General features: G+C 68.0%; 1 protein-coding gene across 1 annotated transcript; it reads right to left on the minus strand.

Moving 5' to 3' along the window:
- Positions 1 to 13,937: 13,937 nt before the first annotated feature.
- LOC123807368 (balbiani ring protein 6-like) lies at positions 13,938 to 14,869 on the minus strand. The gene is made up of 2 exons (XM_045821137.1): positions 14,699 to 14,869; positions 13,938 to 14,212 (listed from the first exon to the last, which is right to left on the minus strand). Exons 1-2 carry the CDS (start codon positions 14,757 to 14,759, stop codon positions 13,971 to 13,973), a joined length of 303 nt encoding a protein of 100 aa, XP_045677093.1. The 5' UTR covers positions 14,760 to 14,869; the 3' UTR covers positions 13,938 to 13,970.
- Between the last annotated feature and the right edge of the window lie 6,171 nt (positions 14,870 to 21,040).

The following is a 21,040-nucleotide window of genomic DNA, read 5'->3' on the forward strand; positions in this document are numbered from 1 at the left end:
TCCGCTGGCGCCCCTGTGCCTCCCATTCCTCCTTTGCTCTGGGCATCTCCGGGTGTCAGCCCCGAAAGCCCCGGGCGCCCTCAGCCTCTGTCTCCAAGTGTCCGTGACCCGCGCTGCTCCCCAGAGCAACACCCGGCCTGGCCCTGTCGCGGCCCCAGCCACTCACAGGGCCCGGGGGAGTGAGCCCTCCGCTGTCACCAGGGTTCGGCCAGGGGACCCCCCCCCAATCCACCCCCTCCTGCCCCATTTGGCACTCGGTGTCCAGACCTGAATTTACGGAAGAGAGGGCCTGCTCCAGCCCCCCGCCTCCCTGCCCCAGGCCCAGCCAGAGGAGCAGGCCCTAACTTGAAGAGTTTGGAGAGGCCACTTCAGAAAAGGTCATGTCCAGGAGGCAATGAAGTGGCGGAATGTGCTAGAAAGTGACCGCAGTCACAGAGGCACTTGTGAGGCTGGCAGGGCCACCGCAGGGGGTGGGCAGGTCAGGCCGTGGGTGCAGCGGGGGGAAGGGACGGCAGAGCCTGCCGGTTGGGTCCGGCTGGGTCTGGCGAGTGGGGGCGGGGGCTGCCGCTGGGCAGGCGGAGGTCCTGGCCTTGCCCTAGGGCAGCGGCTGCGAAGGGGCGGCTGGTGGCCCACGGGGTGGAGAGGCCCCGTCCTCCTGAAGGGACGGCTGGCCGGTCCACTGGGTGCAGAGCGGGGCCTTCTCTCCGCGTGGTTCCCAGGGTTCCCTGCGCCCAGGGCCCTGCTCGCCGCGTGGTGGGTGCTCAGCAGTTATTCGTGGGGGCACAAAGGGGCGCTTGGAGAGGTACTGACCCATGGGCTCAGGGGTGTCTCTGTGGAGGGCAGCACCTTGGGACTTGACTGTGGGGGCTGGGGCCCAGGTCTCTCCCACCCAGCACCCAGGAGAGCCTGTGTCCCCTCCACACTCAGCATCTCTGGCCTGGGCCCTGCGTCCCCACGTGAGCTGCGGCTTCCGTCAGGCACCCGGGGACCTCTCTGCTCTCCCACAAGCCGGAACCCCTCCAAGTTGGCCGCCCCATCAGAGCCACCTGTGGTGCGATTGGCCGGAAGGGCCCGGAGGGCCCGGTCCCCTGTGCCCAGCCAAATGTGGGGTGGAGCCAGAAAGAGGCACCCGTCGGGCCAAAGGCAGGCCTGGTGGGGACAGGGTGCCCACATCAGCAGGGCAGGCATGGGCCCAGGGCGGGACCCCTGGTCCCTGGGTTGGGGCCGGGGTCTGGGGAGGCCAGGGGGACAGCCTAGGCCTGGGAGGGGGGGCTGCCTGTTGAGTCAGAGGTTGGGGGGGGCGTTGGAAGCTGCCCCTCCTGCCGTCCCCTCGGACGCCCGGCGGGCCATCCCTCCCACGGGTGATGGTGCAGCTCCCACCACGGGCCCGGGTGCCGGGGCATCGCAGCACCCACCCAGGAATCCCTCCTCCGTGGAACTCACGCTCCACACGAGGAGACATGCCACAGAGGCTTCTGGAAGGAGACAGGGTCTGAGGGGGAGCCTGGGGCCGCAGAGGGACACGGAGCAGCAGGAAGGGGGTGTCGCAGTGGGAGCAGGTGAGGTCAGAGGTCAGAGGGGAGCCCGTGGAGGACCCCGGTCTGTCCCTGAGTGGGGCGAGCTGGAGGAGCCGGTCAGTGTCACCACCCAGTGTCGCCGGCCGGGTGCTGCGCGCTGCAGGGAATGGGAGCCCGGCTGGGAGGCGGGGGTGGCCGGGACTGGCCGGCTGAGGACCAGTCGCTCTAGGGCTCACTCCCGAGGCAGGGCCAGCAGGGTTGCCCGGTGGGTGGGACGAGTGGGCTGCGGTGGGGGCTCCACACTCACTAGGGGTCTGTCCAAACTGGCCGGAACGGCAGCGTGTTATTGGCTCAGACGGACGCAGGAGGAAGGGCCCCGGAGGAAGGCCGGAACCCCGGGTTGGATGTGTCCCCCTGAAGATGACGCCCAGGGGCCGCTCGGGAGCCGTGGAGGGGCAGCAGCTGCTGCAGTCGGGAGCTGAGGGGACGGAGCCAGGCTGAGAGGGGAGGCCGAGCGTCCCCAACCCTCAGCAGCACCTAAGGGACAAGCTGGGCGACAGCAGGGGCTGGTGCAGCGGTGCCCTGGGGCCGCCCCCCCACCATGAGGAGGTTCGAGAGAGGAGGGGGACCGACTGGCCAGGCGGAGGAGAGGAGAGCCCGGGTGGGGTGAAGAGCAGTTCTGGGGAGGGGGCGGCCGCCGTGGCAGATGCCACCACAGCTGGAGCGCCGACCGCCCCCGGACTTTGCCGTCTGACCGTGAGTGAGGACAGCGACCCCAGCGTGGCGGCAAGTTTAGGAGAATAGCTCTAGAAAGACCCAGAAGCCCAGGCAGGGTGGCACCGACAGGCAAGGCCCGGGAAGAAGCCAGTGGAGGGCGGTGCGGGGTGGCGGTGGCGCTGGGGGTGGGGGTCTACCTATGGGGGCACCAGATGGAAGTGCCTTGGTCCGCCCTCCCCCCACACACACCCGGGAGCCCGGGAGGTTCGGGAGCGAGACGCCCCTGGGGGCCCTGGAGGGGAGGAGAGCGAGGGACCCGTCTCCGTGACCTTGGAGTCAACCCAGGTCTGTCGCTCACACAGGCGGCGCCCCCAGCCTGCCGCGGTGGGCGGCCGCCGGTGAGAGACCGGCAGGCAGGCCCGGGCTGGAGCGTGCGTGTCTGGAGGGCGGGGGGGAACTTGCACCGGCCCAGGCCAACGGCCTCCGGCGCTCGGCAGCGGCACGTGAGCGGCCCGGAGGAGCCGCGGGCACAGGTCTAAACACACACGTCACCGGAGATGTGCAGGGTAAGCGGGCGCGGGAGGAGGCACTTGTGTCATCGGGGAAGTGCGCTTTAGAACAACAATGAGGCACCGCCACACGCCCACCGGCATGGCCGAGGTCCAGAGGGGTGAGGACACCGGGAGTCCCACCCTCTGCGGCTGGGAACGCGGCCGGCGCGGCCCCCCTGGGGGGCGGTCTGCAGGTGTGTGACCAAGTCAGCCGCGCTCTCGCCGGGGCGTCCGGCCGCCGTGCCCAGAGGGGCGGACCACCGGCCCGCACGGCTGTGCTCGTGACTGCCAGAGCCTGGGCGCCCCAGAGCTGCCCTGCAGGGACACACAGGGCGCTCAGACCCCGGGCCCCTCGGGCACACAGCCGGTCTGAAAAGCTTCCACCTCTGGGACTCTGGGCAAGAGGTGAACAAGAGGGCACAGGGAGGCGCCCGTGGTTGTGGGGGGCAGGGGGTGAAGGGGGGTGCCCAGAGGGTCTCAGGGCAGTGGCACCGCTGTGCCTGGGGCTGGACTGTGGACAAGTGATGTTACGGATTTCCCCAGACCCACAGCAGCTGCAGCCGGAGGAGTGAGTGCTCCCTGAGGCTGGGCCGGTAGCAATGTATCGACGCCGGCTCACGGGCCGACCTAAATAGCAGGGGACCCCGTGATGTGCCGTGTGCGTGAGGGCGGGTTTGGGGACCTCTGTCCGCCCTGCCGACTTCTCTGCGTGGGCGAAACTGCTCGGAACTGGAGTCTATTCTCGGGAAGAAGGAGCGCGGGTCCCCGTCGGGGGAGACATGATTCCGACTCGCTGACGCTGGTGAGTCTCGCTCCCTCCGGCACACGGACGCGCCGTCAGGGGCGGGAGGAACGGCCGGCCACGGGGGCGAAGAGTGCCCGCCGTGTGTGTCTCACAGGCAACTAGTGTCTGCAACCTGAAAAGAACCGCAAACCAGTACAAAGTGGGCAACCCAATCGGAAGAGAAAAAGACGGCGCAGGTGTGCAACCGCGTTCGCTGTCACGTGTCCTCGGGGAAGTGCGGCTGAGGCCGCTCACACCCCACGCACCCACCCGTGGGTGCAAACGCCGGGGAGCTCGGCTGCGGGCGGGCGTGTGTGTGTGTGGGGGGGTGATTGGACGGTGCGGCCAGTGGGGCGGCGTGCGAGTGGGCGCACACACGGAGGGTGTGGCCCTGGTCCCCACGCCGGGCACCAGACAGGCCGTGCACGCGGCAACGTCGGCGACAGCCTCTGGGCAGGCTCCGCCCCCCTGGCTGCAGAGGGGTCTGTCGTTGGTGGGAGGCTGCCCTGCCTGGACGGCGGACACACGCCAGGCTGGACCCTGCCCTCCAGGGCGGGGGCTGCGGCCAGGCCGGGCGCCGCTCCCCCTCGCACCGCTGTCCCCTCTGGTCTCTGCTGGGCCCTGGACCCCTGCCCGGCCCTGGAGGCAGGAAGACCCCCCCGCCCCAGCAGCCCCCAGGGTGGAGCGGTGCAGGGGGGGCGTGCTGCTCAGACTCTGAGCCTGCAGGTTCCTGGTGTCCCCAAGGGTCTGTGGGTGCCCGGGGCCGGGGCCGCGCTGGGTGCTGAGCAGGAAGTGGTTTCTGACCGGTCCTTCCAGGAGGTGGGTGGGAGACCAGCTGAGGTGCTGACTCACGCCTGCTGGGCCGTCCTCGCCGCCCGCCCTCCCCTGGAGCCTGAGTCACCCACTCAGAGCTCCCTCAGGAGGAGGGGGGTGCGGCTCCATGGGGCCCATGCCGCAGACCCAGACCATTAGTTCTGCAAAGGCTGCACAAGTGGTCGCTGAGGCAATTAGCTTCGGGTCAGCTGCCTTGGACAGGGGCCTGAGCCAGGGGGGAGGGCGGGGGATGTGAGTGGCTGGCACAGTCAGGGCGGGGGGAGGGTTGTCGGGCACAGGTGGATGGGGCGGGGGGAGGGGTGGCGGGCTCCGCCGGTACAGCATGTGGGTTCTGGGTGCCGCGGAGAACAGGGACCTGCCTCGGCCGCGGGTGCCCGCGGGTGCCCTCCCTCTGGCTGCCCCCCCAGAGTCAGCCGCCCCCGGTGTCCACCTCTGCCCAGGACAAGGTCATTCAGGGCTCCCCGGCCTGGACACTTTCCCCTGCACGGCTCAGAGAAACAGCTCTCAGGGCCCATGATGCCGGAAGCTAGCCGTGTGTCCACTCCTGGTGGGCCCTGGCCTCTCCCCTGCGCCCGGCCGCCAGCGCCCCTCGGCTCTGTGCCTGGCGTGGGGCCGGCTCCACTCCGGGTCAGCAGGGAGCCACGGGGCAGGGCCTGGTGCATTCGGGATGCTTGGGGACACCGGGTGCCACAGGGGACAGCTGCCTTCCTCAGTCCGACGGGTGACCTGCTGACCTTCTAGGTTACCCACCACCCTCAACACGCCCACCCGCACACGCCCCGGTGCATTGTGCCTGGATGGAGACAGGGCCCAGAGGTGTTGAGAAGACAAGGGTGTCTCGGGGTCTCAGCCAGATGCTGCAGAAGAGGAGACCGGGGTCCTGGTGGCCCACACACCCTCTGGAGGAGGCACTCCAGGGCCGAGGACTGACCCCGAGCCATGCGTGGCCTTCTTCCATTGTGGCTGCCCTCGGGAGGAGGGGCCAAGGCCTGGCAGCCGCGTGGGGACCTTGGGGGACCCAGGGGCCCACAGGTCTGAGCAGCCTCAGCACCCCACTGCACCTGGGAGGACCACGAGCTGAGGTGCTGCTCCCCACCTCGGCTTGGGCGAGACCCCATCGTAGCCCGGTGCCAGCCCCAGAGTGCACCCTGGGGAGGACAGGACAGACGCAGATGCAGACAGACACTTCCCGGGGCGACTAGACCCACGCCAGGCTCTTGACCGGCCACAAGGACCCGGCCACAGGGGGCGGAGTGTGCAGAGGGGAGCGCCAGGCCCGGCTGTAGGGAGTGAGGGCTACCCCGCACCTCCCCGAGGTGGGGACGGAGCCGGCCCAGGAGCTACGGCAGGGCGGGGGTCCGCGAGATGGCAGGGGCTGCAGCCGTGCACTTGGCCAGGGGACCCCAGGTCACTGGGGAGACCAACTGGGCACCCACAGAGCCCCTCCCGTGGGCGCCGAGAGGCCAGCGCCTGAAACAGGCCCGAGGCCCAGCGTGTGGGGGTGCAGAGCTCCAGGGGCACACAGGCCGCGGTGCTGGGGGCGGGGTTCAGGACAGTGAGCTGGGTGGGCCGGGCTCTCGGGGGCACCGGGTCCCGCCCCCCTGTCCAGCCTGTGCCTGCATCTTCTGCCCTGGGGCGTCAGGCTCAGAGGCAGGAGGATGCAGACCCTCTGCTCCTTGGACAGTGGGGGACGGGGGACTCGGGGGGGGACAGCAGACAAGGGGAGGGCGGGGACGGGGTCACGTGGTGTCATGCTGGTGGAGTCGTGGTGCCCGGATATTTTCTGGATGTTTCTGTGAAGGGGATCTTTAGCGTCTTTTTTATTTTAATTTTTAAAGATTTTATTTATTTACTTTTAGAGAGGAAAGGAAAAGAAGAACAAGGAAAAGGAAAGAAACATCACTGTGTGGTTGCCTCTTGCACACCCCCCACCGGGGACCCGGCCCCCGACCCAGGCCTGTGCCCTGACTGGGAATCGAACCAGCGACCCTTTGGTTGGAATCCCGAGTTCAGTCCGCCGAGCCACAGCAGCCAGGGCTGTCACTGGCATTTCTGATCTCCTGGGATGGAGGCTGTTCCCCGTCGTGTCCCGGGCGGGCCTCACCCAGCCCGCTGGCGGCCCTGAGGGAGCCGACCCAGGGCCCCGAGGACGAGGGCGCTCTGCCTCCAGACGGACTCCTGGCGGGGCGGCAGCATGAACCCCCTGGGTCTCCCCCCCCCTTCCCCAGCCTGCAGGACCCGTAGCCATGCGGGCAGGTCCCTCTAAACCCGCCTCTCCAGAGGGACGGGAAACGGGACAGACAGACCACAGACCCCCGACTGATGCAGGCGGGCCCCGCAGCGGTGGTGGTCCTGGGGGGTGTGAGCCGGGCAGCGGCGGTGTCCAGGCGGAGGGTCGGGTGTGCCCTCGGGGGCCGGAGGCGGCTGAGAGGCCCGGTGGGCAGGCCCCAGGGTGGGGGGACAGCTAGGGGGCAGCCGGGTGACAGTGGTGACTCGGGAAGGGAAGGACGAGGCCCAAACTCAGTGTGCGCCCCGTCCTGCTGTGTGACTGGTAGGTAGCCTCCGGGGGGAAGGGGATGGACTTGAACTTGGACGGACACGTTAAGAATGGGACAGAGGGGGCAGCAACGGGCGCCAGGAAGGGCGGGGGTGGGGAAGGGAGAAGAGAAGGCCGTGTTTGCGGTGCCCCCCTGCTCCTCCCGAAATCAGGATGTCGCCCTGGCTCCAGGGTGAGTCGCCGGGGAAACGGGGCTGCCCGCACCCACCAGTGTCCCGAGGCTGCGGTGACGCACGGCCACCCACCGGGCGGCTCCGGACAGCGCAGAGCCGTCCCCTGGCCGTGCGGGGGCCGGAGGCCGGACACCAGCCCCACAGGCCGGGGGCCCTGCTCCGCACCGGGGCCTCCAAGCTGGCCCCATCTCCCCTGATTCTCAGCCACGCGCCTCCCAAGCGCGGGGGTCCGTCGGGCCCTCCAGGGTCCTCTCGCGTCTCCAGGCCCTCGACCGGACCTGCGGAGCCCCCCGCCCCGTGAGGGTGCGTGCTCACAGGTTTGGGTGTCAGACCGTGGATGTCTCCGGGGGGCTCTGTCCGACCCCCACACTGCCCTCCGTCGGCAGGAGAACGTTGGGGTGAGGCCAGGACTGCCGCTGGGGGCCCGGCGCACGTGGGGTGCCGGCGGGCTGGACTGCAGGGGGCGGCGTCTCCCAGGAGCTTGGACCCCCGGTCAGAGTCAGGGCGAGGCCAGGGGCGGGGTGGAGGGGGGGAGGCAGCCGGCCGGGAGCGGGCGCCGGGGCCAGGGCCAGGGCCGGTGGGCAGGCTGGGAGGAGGAGGAGCGGGGACAGGGGTCCTGGGGCCCCAGCGCCTGAGTGGGACCGACACCCCAGGGCGGCTGAACTGAGGGGCTGAGGTGGGGTGGGCGGGTGGCCGGACTGGGGGTGGCGTGCAGGGCCGTGGGAGGAGGGGCCGGGCCGGCTGGGTGGCTGCGGCCGGGGGGACCGGTGAGGGGTGTTTCGGGCCGGCTGGCTGGGCTGACGGGCCGCAGAGGCCGGGCCGCTCCCCTGGACGGGACGGGGTGGCGGCCTGCTTTTCGGTGCGGGCTCCGCGAGGGTCAGGACTTGAGCAACGTGTGTGTGGCTTCACCCAGGCGCCCGGGCCTCCGAGTGCCCGGCAGCCGGAGGCCGATGGGGTGGGGGGCGCCACCCAAACCTCTGCCTTCACCTCCACCCCCCACGGGACCACCCCCCGGTGGCTGGCCCCTCCCCACGGCCACACGCCAGGCCGGCCGTCCTGGAGGATCCCAGGCGCCCCACCAAGAGGGGGACCCGGGCCGTCTCGGCCCAGCGCCCCTGAGAAATGCCCCTGCGCACACCCGTGTCACTGTCCCCCGAGGGTCGGGGCCCCCGCGACCCCCACCGGACCTCACAGCAGTGGGCGCACAGGTGGGCCCCAGGGAGCCCGGGGGAGGCCTCACCCCGCTCCCGGGAGAACCTGCTCCTGCTCGCCGCGTCCGGCTCCCGGAACAGCCCTTATCGGCCGACTGTGGCCCTCCCCGCCCTCCGCCCACGCCGGCGGGGCCTGTTCCCAAGGCTGGGCCGGTGGCTGGCGGTCAGCGCCCGCCTGCTCTCCCGGATGCCAGCCGCCCTGTGGCACCCGGCCCTGCCCCGGCAGCTGGACGGACGGGTCTGGGGCCTTCACGCCCCCTCCCTCCGGAGCAGTGACTCAGAGGGCCGGGAGGGTGGGCGGGGCTCGTGGCCCAGGTGGCCCGTGGCCCACACACACGCACGCACAATACTCTGGAGTATTCTCCCGGAGCCCCCGGGGGGCCTGGCTGGGAACCCCTGGACCAGCCCTCGCCCGGAGGCAACCCCTCATCCGGTCAGGGACCCGGCCACCCCCGCCTGGCCCTGCTGCGCTCCCTGACCCTTAGGGAGCAGCCCCTCCCTGGGCCGGGCCCGCGCTCCCCAGTCTGCTCTGAGCTTCCCGGACCCCGGCTGCCTCTACGGGTTGGGGGGCAGGTGGGGGGCTCTGCTGGAGGACCAGAGGAGGTTCCACCCCTGGGCTGCCACCTGCTCCCCCTCCCCGTGGGCCGGGTCCTGGGTCCCCCTCGGGAGCGCCCCCGGAGCGCCCGGTGCTGGTGGGGGAGGGAGCCCCCCAGCCCCCGCCGGAGTCCCGTCCCTAGAGCAGGAGTCGGGGGGCCTGCCCCAGGACCACCGGGGACGAGGCATCGGCATGGCAGCCCCCGGGGACACTGCGATGAGCAGCGAGCGGGGACGGGAGCACTTCCCCTCCAGGAGGACAGCCTGGAGGCGGTGGGGGCACGGGCAGGAAAGTAGGGGGGAAGTGCTCCCGTCCCGTCCCGGGGGTGCCGGGAGTCAGGAGGGGCCGTGACTGGAGGGACCGTCTGGGGAGAGAGGCCCCGTCAGAACGTCAGGAGGGCGGCCCGGGGAGGAAGAGAAACTGCTGACCGTCGAGGACCAGGCCCGGCAAAGGGACAGGTGGTGGTCAGGAGGCCCCTGAAGAGAGCAGAGAGGGTGGGGCCGGCTGAGGGGGGCGGGGTGGAGGCTGGGTCAGCAGGAGGGGGCCAGGGAGCGGCGGCTGCCCCCCACCCCCCGCCGCCGTGTGGCTGGGAGGGGGAGCAGGGTGGGGGCAGCTCAGGTGCCCTTGGGGGCTCGGGAGGGTCCTGAGTGACGTGGGGGAGGGCGGGGCAGCTCGTGACACATGGAGCCGTGTCCCCAGGCAGGGCCACCCAGAGACGGGGGACCGCCGAGGCGAGGCGACTGCGGCTTCTGGGCCCCTCGACCCCCCAGCCTGGCACAGGGGCGGGACCCCTCGCCGGCCCTGCCCGGGGCTGAGGGACGGGCCGCCACCCCCCTCTCCCGGAGGGACCGCGGGCCCAGGCCCTGCTGACCTCCAAGCACATGACGGGGGCCCGAACCCCGGTCAGCAGCTTCGGCAGCGACTTCCTCCCGTCGGGGCGCCTGCCGTCCGGGTGTCAGCGGTCACGTGAGGCCGGCCGTGGCCTGTGGCACCTGCTGCCCTGTCCCCCAGCCCCTGCACAGCTCTGTGCCCCGCACCCGGGGCGAGGTGGCCCCTCTTCTCGGTCCCGCTGCCCTCCCCACACTACGGGCCGGGGCCTCACAGTGGGACAGAGGCTCCTGGCGGCCCTTCCAAAGTGGCCACAGCCCTCGGTCCTTCTGCTCGGGCCTGCCCCTCTTTGTGACCCCCGCCCCCCAGGCTGATGTGCCCCCGCCTGGCCCTGTGGTCCTCCCCCCACCGAGACCACGACAGGGGTCACACCGTCGGGAGCCGTGGGCAGGACACCGGCGGGGACCTGCACGGTGGGTGCGCAGCAGGTGGGACACGGGCTGGAGACTCGAGCAGAGAGGGGCGGCCCGTCTGGGCACCCACGGGGGTCGGGCGGGCGTGAGGTCCGGGCGGCAGAGCTGGGGGCCCCAGCTCTCCTGTCCGGCCTCTGCAGGAGCCGCTGCCCTGTCCCCTCTGCGGCCTGGCCGAGTCCCCGACGGGCAGCGGGCTCTAGTGCCCCCTGGGAGACCCCCACCAGGGCAGACACCCTTCCGGTCAGGACGTCCCTGGTCCCTGGATGTCGTCAGCGGCAGAGGCACCGGCCTCGTGCTGCTGGGCCCCGACCCCCCAGGAGGGACAGGAAGTGGGGGTCCCGAAGCCCCGGGGGTGGCTCTCAGACCTGCCTGCTGGCGGGGGGCGCTCAGGACCCTTTGCTACAGCAAGTGCGGGGCCCCTGCCTGGGCTGCGGGGGCCCCTGGCCCCTCAACCTGCCCACCCTGCTCGGTCCCCTGCTGACACCCGCCCCTCCGTCCTCCAGCTGGTGGGATAGTGGCCCCCAGAGACACCCACGTCTGCGAGGGTCGGTTCCCGGGTGACCGGACTGGCCGAGGGGCCCAGGCCCGTGAGGTTCCGGACGGGGTGGGCGGTGCAGTCGGGGGTGGGGGCTGACTGAAGCCGCCGTGCGGGGGGCCTCGTCCGAACGGCCGGAGGCCACGGTGGACTTGCAGGCCGACCCCCTGAACTCGAGGGAGGGCCTCAGCCCGGCCCCCAAACTGGGGAGTGGTCCTCCACAGCGTCCCCGAGAGCTGCCCCTCCCGCCCTCCTGGGCCCCACCCTGCCGAGTGCGCACCCCCCCATCCCAGCCTGTGGTCAGGTGGCCCGTTCCCACCCAGGCTGACAGGCGGGTGGCGGACGGACGGATGCAGGTGAGGGACGTGTGTGCGGGTGACAGACGAGCAGCAAGCCCTGGTGTGTGGCAGGCAGGCAGGCAGGCCGGTGACAGGCACAGGACAGGCGGGCATTTCGCGTGCTCTTTCCGGGGCGCCCTGATCCGTCCGACGTCCTGACCTCCGGACCCTGCACTGGGGGACCCCACACGGCTGAGGGTCTCGGCAGGTGTGACCGGGCGAGGGATCGGGAGACGGTGATGGGGCCCTCGGGGGCCGGGGGGGGCCCCCAAGGAGGGCAGCAGGAGGGCGGCGTCACAGAGGATCAGAGAGGCGCTGCCTCTGGAGCTGGGGGGTCGGGGCTCAAGCAGGGGTCGGGGGTCGGGGGGGCATTTCCTGGGGAAACGGGGGGAGCTGGGAGGGGGTCTTGGCCTCCAGGAGCAGCCTGGGCTTCTGTCCAGCCGTCGGGGCGACCAGCCTTGTGGCGTCTCTGGGCCGCACCGGAGGAAGAAGTGTCGCCTTGGGCCACACGTCGAACACATTGTGACACGTCAGCACGATAAAATCTCATCGTGTTTCAGGTGAATTTGCGGTTCCGTGTTGGGCTGCGTTCACAGCCACCCCGGGCCGCAGGCTGGACGCCCCCGGTCCAGCGGGACCCAGCGCCCGGGCTGCGGGCTGCGGGGTGTGGGATCGGCCCGGTCAGTGCCAGCGTTTATCGCCTTTCGCCGCGGCCGCAGGAGGGAACTGAAAGTGTCCGGGTGACGGTGACTCACTGTCCGGCCAGGCCCGGGGCCTCTCTGGCTCCAGCAGTGAAAGTCCTGCCCCGGGAACCTCTCCTCCCGGGGCCAGCGGGACGCTGCCACCCTGCCTGCCCTCCCTGGTGGTGCCGGTCCCCGACCTGCTGTCCTCTCTGGCCTGAGGGAGGACGGGGCGTCCCCCCGCCCCAGCCCCCCAGGTCCCACCCCCAGGCGCCCAGCTCACGGGTTCTCTGTCTGCACACCTGCACGTCTCTGGTAACGGTCGCGACCCTGTCCCGGCTGCCTCAGACACCTGCAGCCCCCGCCCCCAACCACGGGGGACACGGACTTGGTGACCTCTTATCTCCCCAGACATCGCCGCCTCCCCGCCCCCTCTCTCTCCCCGGCCCTCTCTGGGGTCTGCAGCCCTCTCTCTCCCGGGCCCCCGGGGCCCCCAGGCTCCCTTCGGGGTCTTCTGAAGGCGCCTGTGACTGCCCACCCCCTGTCCCTGCCCGTTCCAGAATTTTCCGCAGATGGAAGCAGGCGGCCTGTCGTGCCCCTGTTCGCCCGACCCGTCCTCGCTCAGCAGGACGACTCTGAGGTTCGGCCGCGTTCCTGTGGACATCAGGGCCCCTGCTCTCCGCTGCCACTGTGACAGAGCCCCCTGCACACTGTGGAGCCTGAAGCCACAGACGTCGGGATCCAGTGCCCCGCGCCCAGGGCCTCTGAGGGAAGGCCCGGGCCGCGTCCTTTCTGGACCCCAGAGGCTGGGATCCTGAGGCCGGGTGGGGGGGGCCCTGCCACCTTCAGCCCCCATGGTGGGCGAGCCCCCCCCCGCCCGTCACCCCATGCCACCTTCCTGGCAGTCGCAGGGCCCAAGCCCACCTCAAACACCGCGTGATGCGTCTCGCGCTTGGGTAATCCGGGATAATCTCCTTATTTTGAGGTCTGCTGCCTAGCAACGGCATTTGGTCAGCTGCCTGCGGTCCCCTGCCCTGCTGAGCAGAGTCACAGTTTTGGGGGGGACCAGGACGTGGACGCCTGGGCGGGGCCGGGAGTCTGCCTCCAGCCTCACTGTCTCCTCCTTCCTGCTGCTCAGTGGCGGCCGCCCACCCCCAAGCTCGAGCCGCCCTCCGTCTGTCCTCGGGTGTGGGTGGGTTTCAGCCTTGGCCATTCCAGCTGCCGGAATGCCCCCCCCCCCGACCCCTGGCCGTACGGGGGTTTGCAGGGACGCCGGGGCGCATGGTAGGGACCCGGTGTCCGAAAGGGGTCTGCGCAGTGAGAACCCGCTCTGACCCCCAGCAGCGAGAAGGAGGCCCCGCCACCGCCACCCGGCGCTGCTCCGAGGCCGGGGCCGGGTCTTCATCCGGCCTCCCCGGCGGTGCTGCTGCGTGATCTCTGAGGCTCTGACTTGCACTCCCCTAATGGTTTTTTTAGAGGTTTATTCTGAGTCGAGAGAGAGGGAAAGGGAGAGAGGGATGAGAGGGAGACAGAGAGAGAGGGAGGGAGAGGGGGGAGAGGGAGGGAGAGGGGGAGAGGGAGGGAGAGAGAGCGGGAGACAGAGACAGAGGGAGGGAGAGGGGGAGAGAGAGGGGGGGGAGAGAGAGAGGGGGGGGAGAGAGGGAGGGAGAGGGGAGAGAGAGAGGGACACCCATGTGAGAAACACCAGTCCGTGTCCCCCAACCGGGGATCCAGCCTGCAACCTGGGCGTGTGCCCTGACTGGGAATCGAACCAGCACCCTTTTGGTTACAAGATGGTGCTCCAGCCAACTGAGCCACACCGACCAGAGCCCTAATGACTTTAATATTTTTTTTACTTACTGATTTTTACAGGAAGAGAGAGAGAAACATCAATTTGTTGTTCCACTCATTCATGCACTCATTGGTTGATTCTCGCACGTGCCCTGATGAGGATCGAACCCACGACCTTGGTGCGTGGGGACGACGCTCTAACCGGCTGAGCTGCCCGGCAGAAGCCCCTCCCCCACTGCCCGGCAGAAGCCCCTCCCCCACTGCCCGGCAGAAGCCCCTCCCCCACTGCCCGCGGCGGCAGGCAGCGTGGTCGGGAGTCCGTGGTTCCCGAGTCGGGGCCGCGCTGGGTGCTGCTCCCGCTCCCGTCTCGGGGGCGGTCCTCACGCTCACGGCCCGCGGTCCGGGCTCTGGGGGGCTGCGCGGTGGGTCTCGGGGTCCGGCCGGGCGAGCTGCCCCACGCGACCCTCTTCCCCGGAGCTGTTTCGCTGGTCTCGGGTCCTTCGCAGGCTCACACGAAGTTTGGAATCGGCCTGTGGACGTCTGTGAAAAGGTTGCTCCTGGCGTGGGCGCTCGGGTCGGGCCGGACCTGCAGGCGGGCTTGTTCCCGGCGAGTCCGGACCCTCGTCTCCTGCTCAGAGCAGAGAGCGGGGGAAGGCGCCCTCAGGCTCCTCACCCCAACTGTGGGGCAGGGGGGGGTTCCACCCCTCGGGAACGGGGCATTGCTGGGGTTCCCCGGTCAGCGTGTGGGTTTGACAGGGAACTGAACAGTTGGAAACTTTTAGTTTAGGTCAATAGCTGATAAGCTCAGGAATCAATACAGGTCAAAGCGTTGTTCCAGGCACGGAAAGTGGGGCCCGCCCTGACCCCAGGAGACCGAAAGCAGGCCCGCCTGTGCTCCTCAGGGGGATGGCCCGCCACCCAGGACGGCGTCTGAGCCGCTGTGCCCCGGGGGGAGGTGACCACTGCCCGGGACACAGCTGAAGACCACCGCCCGGGGCGCGGCATGAGACCACCCCGCCCAGGACCAGAATACCGACGTCATTCTTTCTTAAAAAATCCAGTGACCTTTCCCCTGAATCCCAAGCCCCTCACCCACCCTTGGTTTGTTCCCCACCGTGAGAACCGTGGCCTGGGAAGGAAAGACGAGATGGAATGTGAGGGCGCAAGCCCGCCATCTTCTCGGACGCCGTCCGTCCGCGTGATGCGCCCGTAAAGGTTCAGGTGCTGTCCCCGCTCCTTGGGTTTGGCGGAGATGGGCAGCCCGGACCCCGCCGCTGTCTTCTCGGGTTTCAGGTTCGGCTGGCTCCAGCCGTTTTAGGAACGCTGGGGCCCCACTGACTTTGGGGCGTGTGTACGTGCCGGTCAACTGAGGCATTCTGGGATGGTGCGGGACTTATTATGGGATGCAGGGAGGGACTTCCCCCACCAGGGACGGAGTTTGTCTCTGGAGTGTGTGGCCCCGCTGCAGATCCGACAGACAAACTTAGAAGACGTCCCGTGGTTGTTCCGTGGCTGCCGTCGGTGGCTGCCCTCACTCTGGTGGGGCCTGGGCGGTGTGGCAACCTTGAGGGGCGTTCCATTCGGCCTGTTTCCAGTTGGGACGAATCCGAGATTCACCAGCGGTGACTTTTTCTGGCTACAAAAGTCGTCTCCTCCCTCCCTCCAGTTTTCACTTTCTCTTGGTGGTGCTTCCTAGTGTTCAGGGTCCACGCCTTGGCTGTCTTCCATCAGATTTATCTCTAGGTGTTTCCTGCTTTCATTCCCTGTGAATGGTGGTTCTGAACTTGCTCTGGTGCGACCTTTGCTCCTTCTCTCCTGAGTCGGCCTGGCCTGGCCCAGCACCCTTGCCCCTCCCCCCACATCCCCCCCCCACCCCCACTCCCGCCCCAGCCCTCTCCTCTGGTGGCTGAGCCCTCGGGCCCTCGGGACCGGGGGTTCCAGCCAGCAGCGCGTAATCGCAGGAACAGAGCCTGCGGTCCGCTGGCCGCAGAGTTTCGGTTGGAGCCGAGATAACATCTAGACCTCAGCGTGGCTCAGCTCCAAGACCCAGAGGAGCGAAAGGACCCCGGGAAGGACCCCCAGGAAGTGACACCGGGACCGGGCCTGGGCCCCCGGCCTCGCCCCGACCGACCAGTGGAGACCACGACCCCGACCCTCTCGTGATGAATGACTTTCTCCCCAGATCACCCTTCCCCTGCGAGCCACGTCGGGGGGAGGGAGGCAGGTCTTGGAGCCCGAGCTTGCCTGGGACCCCCGTTCGGCACCACTCCTCACAAAGAGCCCCCGTGTCCTCGGCTGCTGCAAACCCCTTTCCCGACCGGATGGGCTCGGTGACGTGCTGCACGCACACCCCTGTCCCCAGGGGTTGGAATGCCTGCGGGGACACCGCTGGCTGCACTCACACGGCGTTTCCTCGAAGTCACTCGTTGGGTGGGCTTCTCCCCGGGCGGCCGCGTCTCGCCCCTCCCAGACCCGAGCGCACCTTCCCGCCTCTCCCTGACCGCTGAGCCCACCGGCCACGTGGGACAGAGCGGGGGTGGGGTGGGGGGGGTGGGGTGCGCGCCGGGTTCCCGGCCGTAGGGGGAAGCCTCGGTCCTCTCCATTGGGGGAGTGGGTGGTCAGCTGGTCGTGGTCCATTGGTGCCGCCCATCAGGTTGTGGAAATCCCGTCGTTCTGTTTTCCAAGAGGATTATTTTTTTAAAGATTTTATTTATTTGTTTTTAGAAAGGGAAGGGAGAGAGAAAGAGAGAGAGAGAGAGAAACATCAATGTGTGGTTGCTGGGGGCCGTGGCCTGCCACCCAGGCATGTGCCCCAACTGGGAATCGAACCTGTGACGCTTTGGTTCCCAGCCCGCGCTCAATCCACGGAGCCACGCCAGCCAGGGGTGGATTACTTTTTTTAAAAATCAGGAATAAGCGTTGGATTGTGGGAGCTGCTTTTCCTGCGCTTCTGAAGACGGGACAGCCCCGTGGGGCCGGGGTGCGGCGTCCCTGCGATCTGTCCCGGGTCCGGGTTGCCAACCTCGGGTCTCGTCTGCGGTTTCCCTCGTCCTCGCGTCTCTGCCTGGCTGCCGGCCGGGCCGCGCGAGGGGCGGGGCTGCCTCCCGCCGTCCAGCCCCCGGTGGGCGGGGCTTCTGCGGGCTCTTCCTTCCTCCGGCGTCCGCTGGGGAGGGCCCAGCCGGGAAGACCTCGGCCCCGGCCTCTTCTCTGAGGGAGGTTTTGTTCAGAAGAACCAGGGCCTCAGGCCCTGGCCGCTGTGGCCCCCTGGGCTGGATCCTCGTCCTGGAGCTGAAAGGTTGCCGGTTCGATCCCCGGCGCTGGCGACCCCCCCAGGCCCGATGCTCTGGGCGTGCGCGGGAGGCAGCCAGTCCAGGCCCACCTCGTGTCCACGGTTCTCTCCCTGCCTCTCTCTCTGCAACGCAGTGAAAACAGTGCCCACACCGGGTGGTCCGCCCGAAGGGGCGGCGTCCTCCCCGAAACAGTCCCCTCCGGCCGGCCGACGCCCCTCCATAGTCGGTAAAGACGGCCGATCAGATCTTCTAACTTACTCAGGTGACACGTGTCTCTTCAACAGCGTTAGGTCGCAGTGGTGGCCTCCTTGGTGGCTGTGGGGATGTTCGGCTTCTGTGTCTCCGGGGGGCGCTGGCCGGCGGTTCATTCCATCTTTGTTTTTGTTTTTTTTAACAGGTGCCCTCACTGGGAATCGAACCTGTGATATTTTGGTTCGCAGCTTGTGCTCAATCCACTGAGCTATGCCAGCCAGGGCTCATCTTTGTTGTTTTTTTTTTTAATGCTTTTTTTTTGGGGGGGGGAGAGAGAGGGGCGTCGATTTGTCGTTTCACGACACAGGCACGCATCCTTGGTCGAGTCCCGTGCGGCCCTGACCGGCAACCGGAGCTGCCACCCCAGCGTGTCAGGACCACGCCGCCGCCGACCGCCCCGCCTGGCCGGGCCGGGGCCGTGCCCCCGTCTCGGGACCGGAACAGCGGCATGAAGCGGCCTGTTGTTGCGTCCCCTGATGAGTCGTCTTCCCTGTAGGGTGCGTTGTGATACTCCGTGTCTTCTCTCGTTTTCTGAATCGACCGGACTAGAGAGAGATTCACTGGATATTTTTTTTTTTTAGCTGCTCCAAAAAAAAACCAAAAACGCTTTGCTTTCATTGACTTTCTGTTTCTCATCTCAGAGGTTTCTTCTCCGAAGGTTTTCGCTTCCTGTCTCCCCCCTACGTTAGGTTTCATTTGCTTTTCTTTTTCTTCTGATTTCCTGAGGTGGACGCTGAGGTCACCGATTTGGGCGTTTTCTTTATTTCTAACGTAAGCAAACTCCAGCGTGTTTTTATGCGGCGCTTTCATCTTTATTCGCGTCCACACGTCTTCAGATTTTTCCTTGTGAGAGGCTCGTGTGTTACTGTGTTTCTCTGCTGCATGAGCGCTGCCCCCCCGTGTAGCCTTTGAGCCACAGTGACTCGGTGCCCCTCACCCTGTTCGGGTCCGACCCGGCAGCCCCGTCCTGTGGGGGAAAGGGACGGCCAACCCTGCAAGAGTTTTCATGTGCTTGCTGCATCTCGGCGGATTAAGCAAACGCTCCAGAGAGTGGCCGCCCTTCTGCAGTTTGTGTTGCGAAGCAGAATGAGGGGAGGAGGGGCTGGGGTTACGGGAGGCCCAACGGTGGCAGATGAGGGGGGGCCGCTGTCACGAGGCCGTCTCAGTGCCCTGCCCGCCACACAGACGTTTGGAGGTTTTCCGGCGATTGTTCTTCTTTCTGATTTCATCATTGAATTCCACCGTGGCCTGCGTTTGCATGATGTGAGCCCTTGTGCGTTTCTTAAGACCAAGTCACGGCCCTGAACGTGGTCTCTCTCGGTGGCTGCCTCCCGGGGCCTCGCGGAGAAGGTGACCTCTGCCGCCCCAGGGCAGAGGGCCCCGTCGGAGGGCGGCCGTCCGCGTGGCCCACGGCCGGTCACACGTCTCGGGAGCTGCTGGGGTCCTGCGGGGGGAGGGGCCGTCTCCCAGACCTGCTCTTCCCACTTTCACTTCCCCAGAAGGCGGCAGGGTGAGGCTGCGGCTCTAGGGTGAACGACGGAGCCGCGTTCCTGCCTCTGGGTCCGAGAGGGACCCGCAGCGGCGCCACAGAGAGACCGCCTTCGCCCCTGACACGGGACGGCAGGTGGCAGGTGCACGGGCGTGTCCCACAGCAGGGGGTGGGGCCGGCACTGCGCCCCTCCCTTTGTGGGCGGGGCTTCAGGAACTCGGTTCCCTGGGGACCGAGGAGGGCAGGGGCTGAGAGCGAGAGGCCTTCCTCGGGGCGGGGGTGGGGGGCCGAGGAAGGCGGTGGGCCACCGTTTCACGGCAGGGGGCAGGCGGGTCCTCTGACGCCCCGCCCCCCACAAAACTGTTGCGGATAGATCGGGGACGGAACCGTCGGAAGTGGGACGCGGCTGAGGGCGACTGGCAGGGCGGCAGGCCGGTGGGAGTGAGGCCCCGGGGCCAGAGGCCAGGGCTCGATCTGGCGCTCCCCGCCGTGACCGTGGGCAGGCCCCGCCCCCGCAGTGGCCCCGCCCTCCGCCGTCACGTGGGCTTGCACCGAGCCGCCTCCTGGAGCGGCGGCGGCGACGTGGCCCCGCCCCCGTGACTCACCGTCGTGGCTGTATTCGTGATTCTGTTCATGAATCACGTTGTGGGGGCATTTCGGGGCGGGTGGCCCTTCCCGAGTGGGACACTCGCGACCGGCAGAGGCCAGAAACCTCGAAGGCTGGGCAGCCCAAGTCAAAAGGCCACGGACAATCCCTGGATGAGTAACAGCCCCAGAAGACGGCCCACTTCCCTAACCTCGAGGAACCACGAGGAGCTCCCGAAGTCGCGCGCACAGAAGGAGAAGCCGACCAGAGCAGCGGACCTGTGGGGGAAGGGTCTCGCAGGGGAGGGGGCGGCCGGGCCCCTGGAGACCCCCGTCACCCGACCTCACACCAGCAAAGTCAGAGCGATGTGTGACCTGAGGGTGGGGACCCCTGGTGCTCACTGGGGCTCGAGCACCCCCCGGGAGCCCCCTCGGTGCAGACAGGGGGCCTGCCGCTGCGATTTTCTCCCGTGCAGGGCGGCCGACGCACAGAGTCACTGAGTTTACAGGCTCGAGGACTTTCGTGGAGTCGGTTGTCCCAGCAGCAGCGAGCCTGAGGGGACCCTCTGTCACTGTCGGGTGCTGGGGACAGTTGCAAGGAGCCGCGGTCAGACTAGCCCGCCGGTGAAAGCGATACGAACTCTGAACAACACATTTTTTAAAAAGATTTTATGTATTTATTTTTAGAGAGGGATGGGAGGGAGAAAGGGAGGGAGAGAAACATCAGTGTGTGGTTGCCTCTCCAGCGCCCCCTGCTGGGGACCTGGCCCGAAACCCAGGCGTGTGTCCTGACGGGGAATCGAACTGGTGACCCTTTGGTTCACAGGCCAGTGCTCAGTCCACTGAGCCACACCAGCCAGGGCCTGAACAACACATTTCTTAAAAGTCTCCAGAGGAACCTGGGAGCGATCACAGCCGGGCAGAGCAGGGTGGGGTTCATCGCCAGGGCAAACACCGCGGCGGCAGGTGTGGGGGGGTTGGAGGGTCCTGAGGGCCCTCCGGTCGGTGCTGGGCAGGGCAGCTGCATCCGAGCAGAGAGTGCAAACCTGGGTGCCCCCCCGGTGTCAAAGGATGGAATTCGGGGTGAAGGAGGAAACCCCGGGGAACAGAGGGCTGCGGCGGGGGAGGGCACCCTAACTCTGCACGTAACTCACGCTAATCGGGGGCCTCGGACTCTCAGCCATCTGTCGGGAAACGGAGTTTCCGGAGGCCGAGTCAGGGAGCCCCCGCAATGGGAGGCGGAAAGAGTGCGGCTCTGGGACAGGCTGTGCTCACGCCAGGGCGGCATGTAGCACTGCATGTAACACTGCACAGCACACATGTGTACATGATGTGTTTCCTAAGCCAGACACGGACGGGCAGACACGGCGTGATGCCCTCGCAGGAGGCCCCCGGAGGGGTCAGAGCCGCGGAGACGGCAGGTAGGACGGTGGGGCCAGGGCTGGGGGCGGGGCGGGGAGTGGGTTTGGAGTGGGGACGGAGTGTCGTTTGGGGCAGAAGAAAGTCCTGGAGACGACGGAGTGGCGGCCGCACAGCGGTGTGAGTGCACCTCGTGCGGCTGGGCTGTGTCCTCGGACGGCTGGGACGGCCCATTCTGTGACATGTGTTTTGCCACAATAAAAGTTGGGAGCCCTGGCTGGTGTGGCTCAGTGGATCGAGGCCTGTGAACCAAAGGGTCGCCAGTTCGATTCCCCATCAGGGCACATGCCTGGGTTATGGGCCGGGTCCCCAGTAGAGGGTGCGTGAGAGAAGCAACCACACATTGATATTTCTCTCCTTCTCTTTCTCCCTCCCTTCCCCTCTCTCTGAAAAAATAAAAGTTTGGGAAAATACAAGCTCC

Source organism: Phyllostomus hastatus, unplaced genomic scaffold (assembly GCF_019186645.2).
Source record: "Phyllostomus hastatus isolate PE091 unplaced genomic scaffold, TTU_PhHast_1.1 phas_scaffold_443, whole genome shotgun sequence".
NCBI lineage: Eukaryota > Metazoa > Chordata > Mammalia > Chiroptera > Phyllostomidae > Phyllostomus > Phyllostomus hastatus.

Coding starts and splice junctions, on each gene's coding strand:
- LOC123807368 (XM_045821137.1), bottom strand. CDS start 14,759: ATGGCGGGCTTGCGCCCTCACATTCCATCTCGTCTTTCCTTCCCAGGC. Junction 14,213..14,698: donor CCCAGGCCACGGTTCTCACG/GTGGGGAACAAA, acceptor TGCTCTGAGCAG/GAGACGAGGGTCCGGACTCG.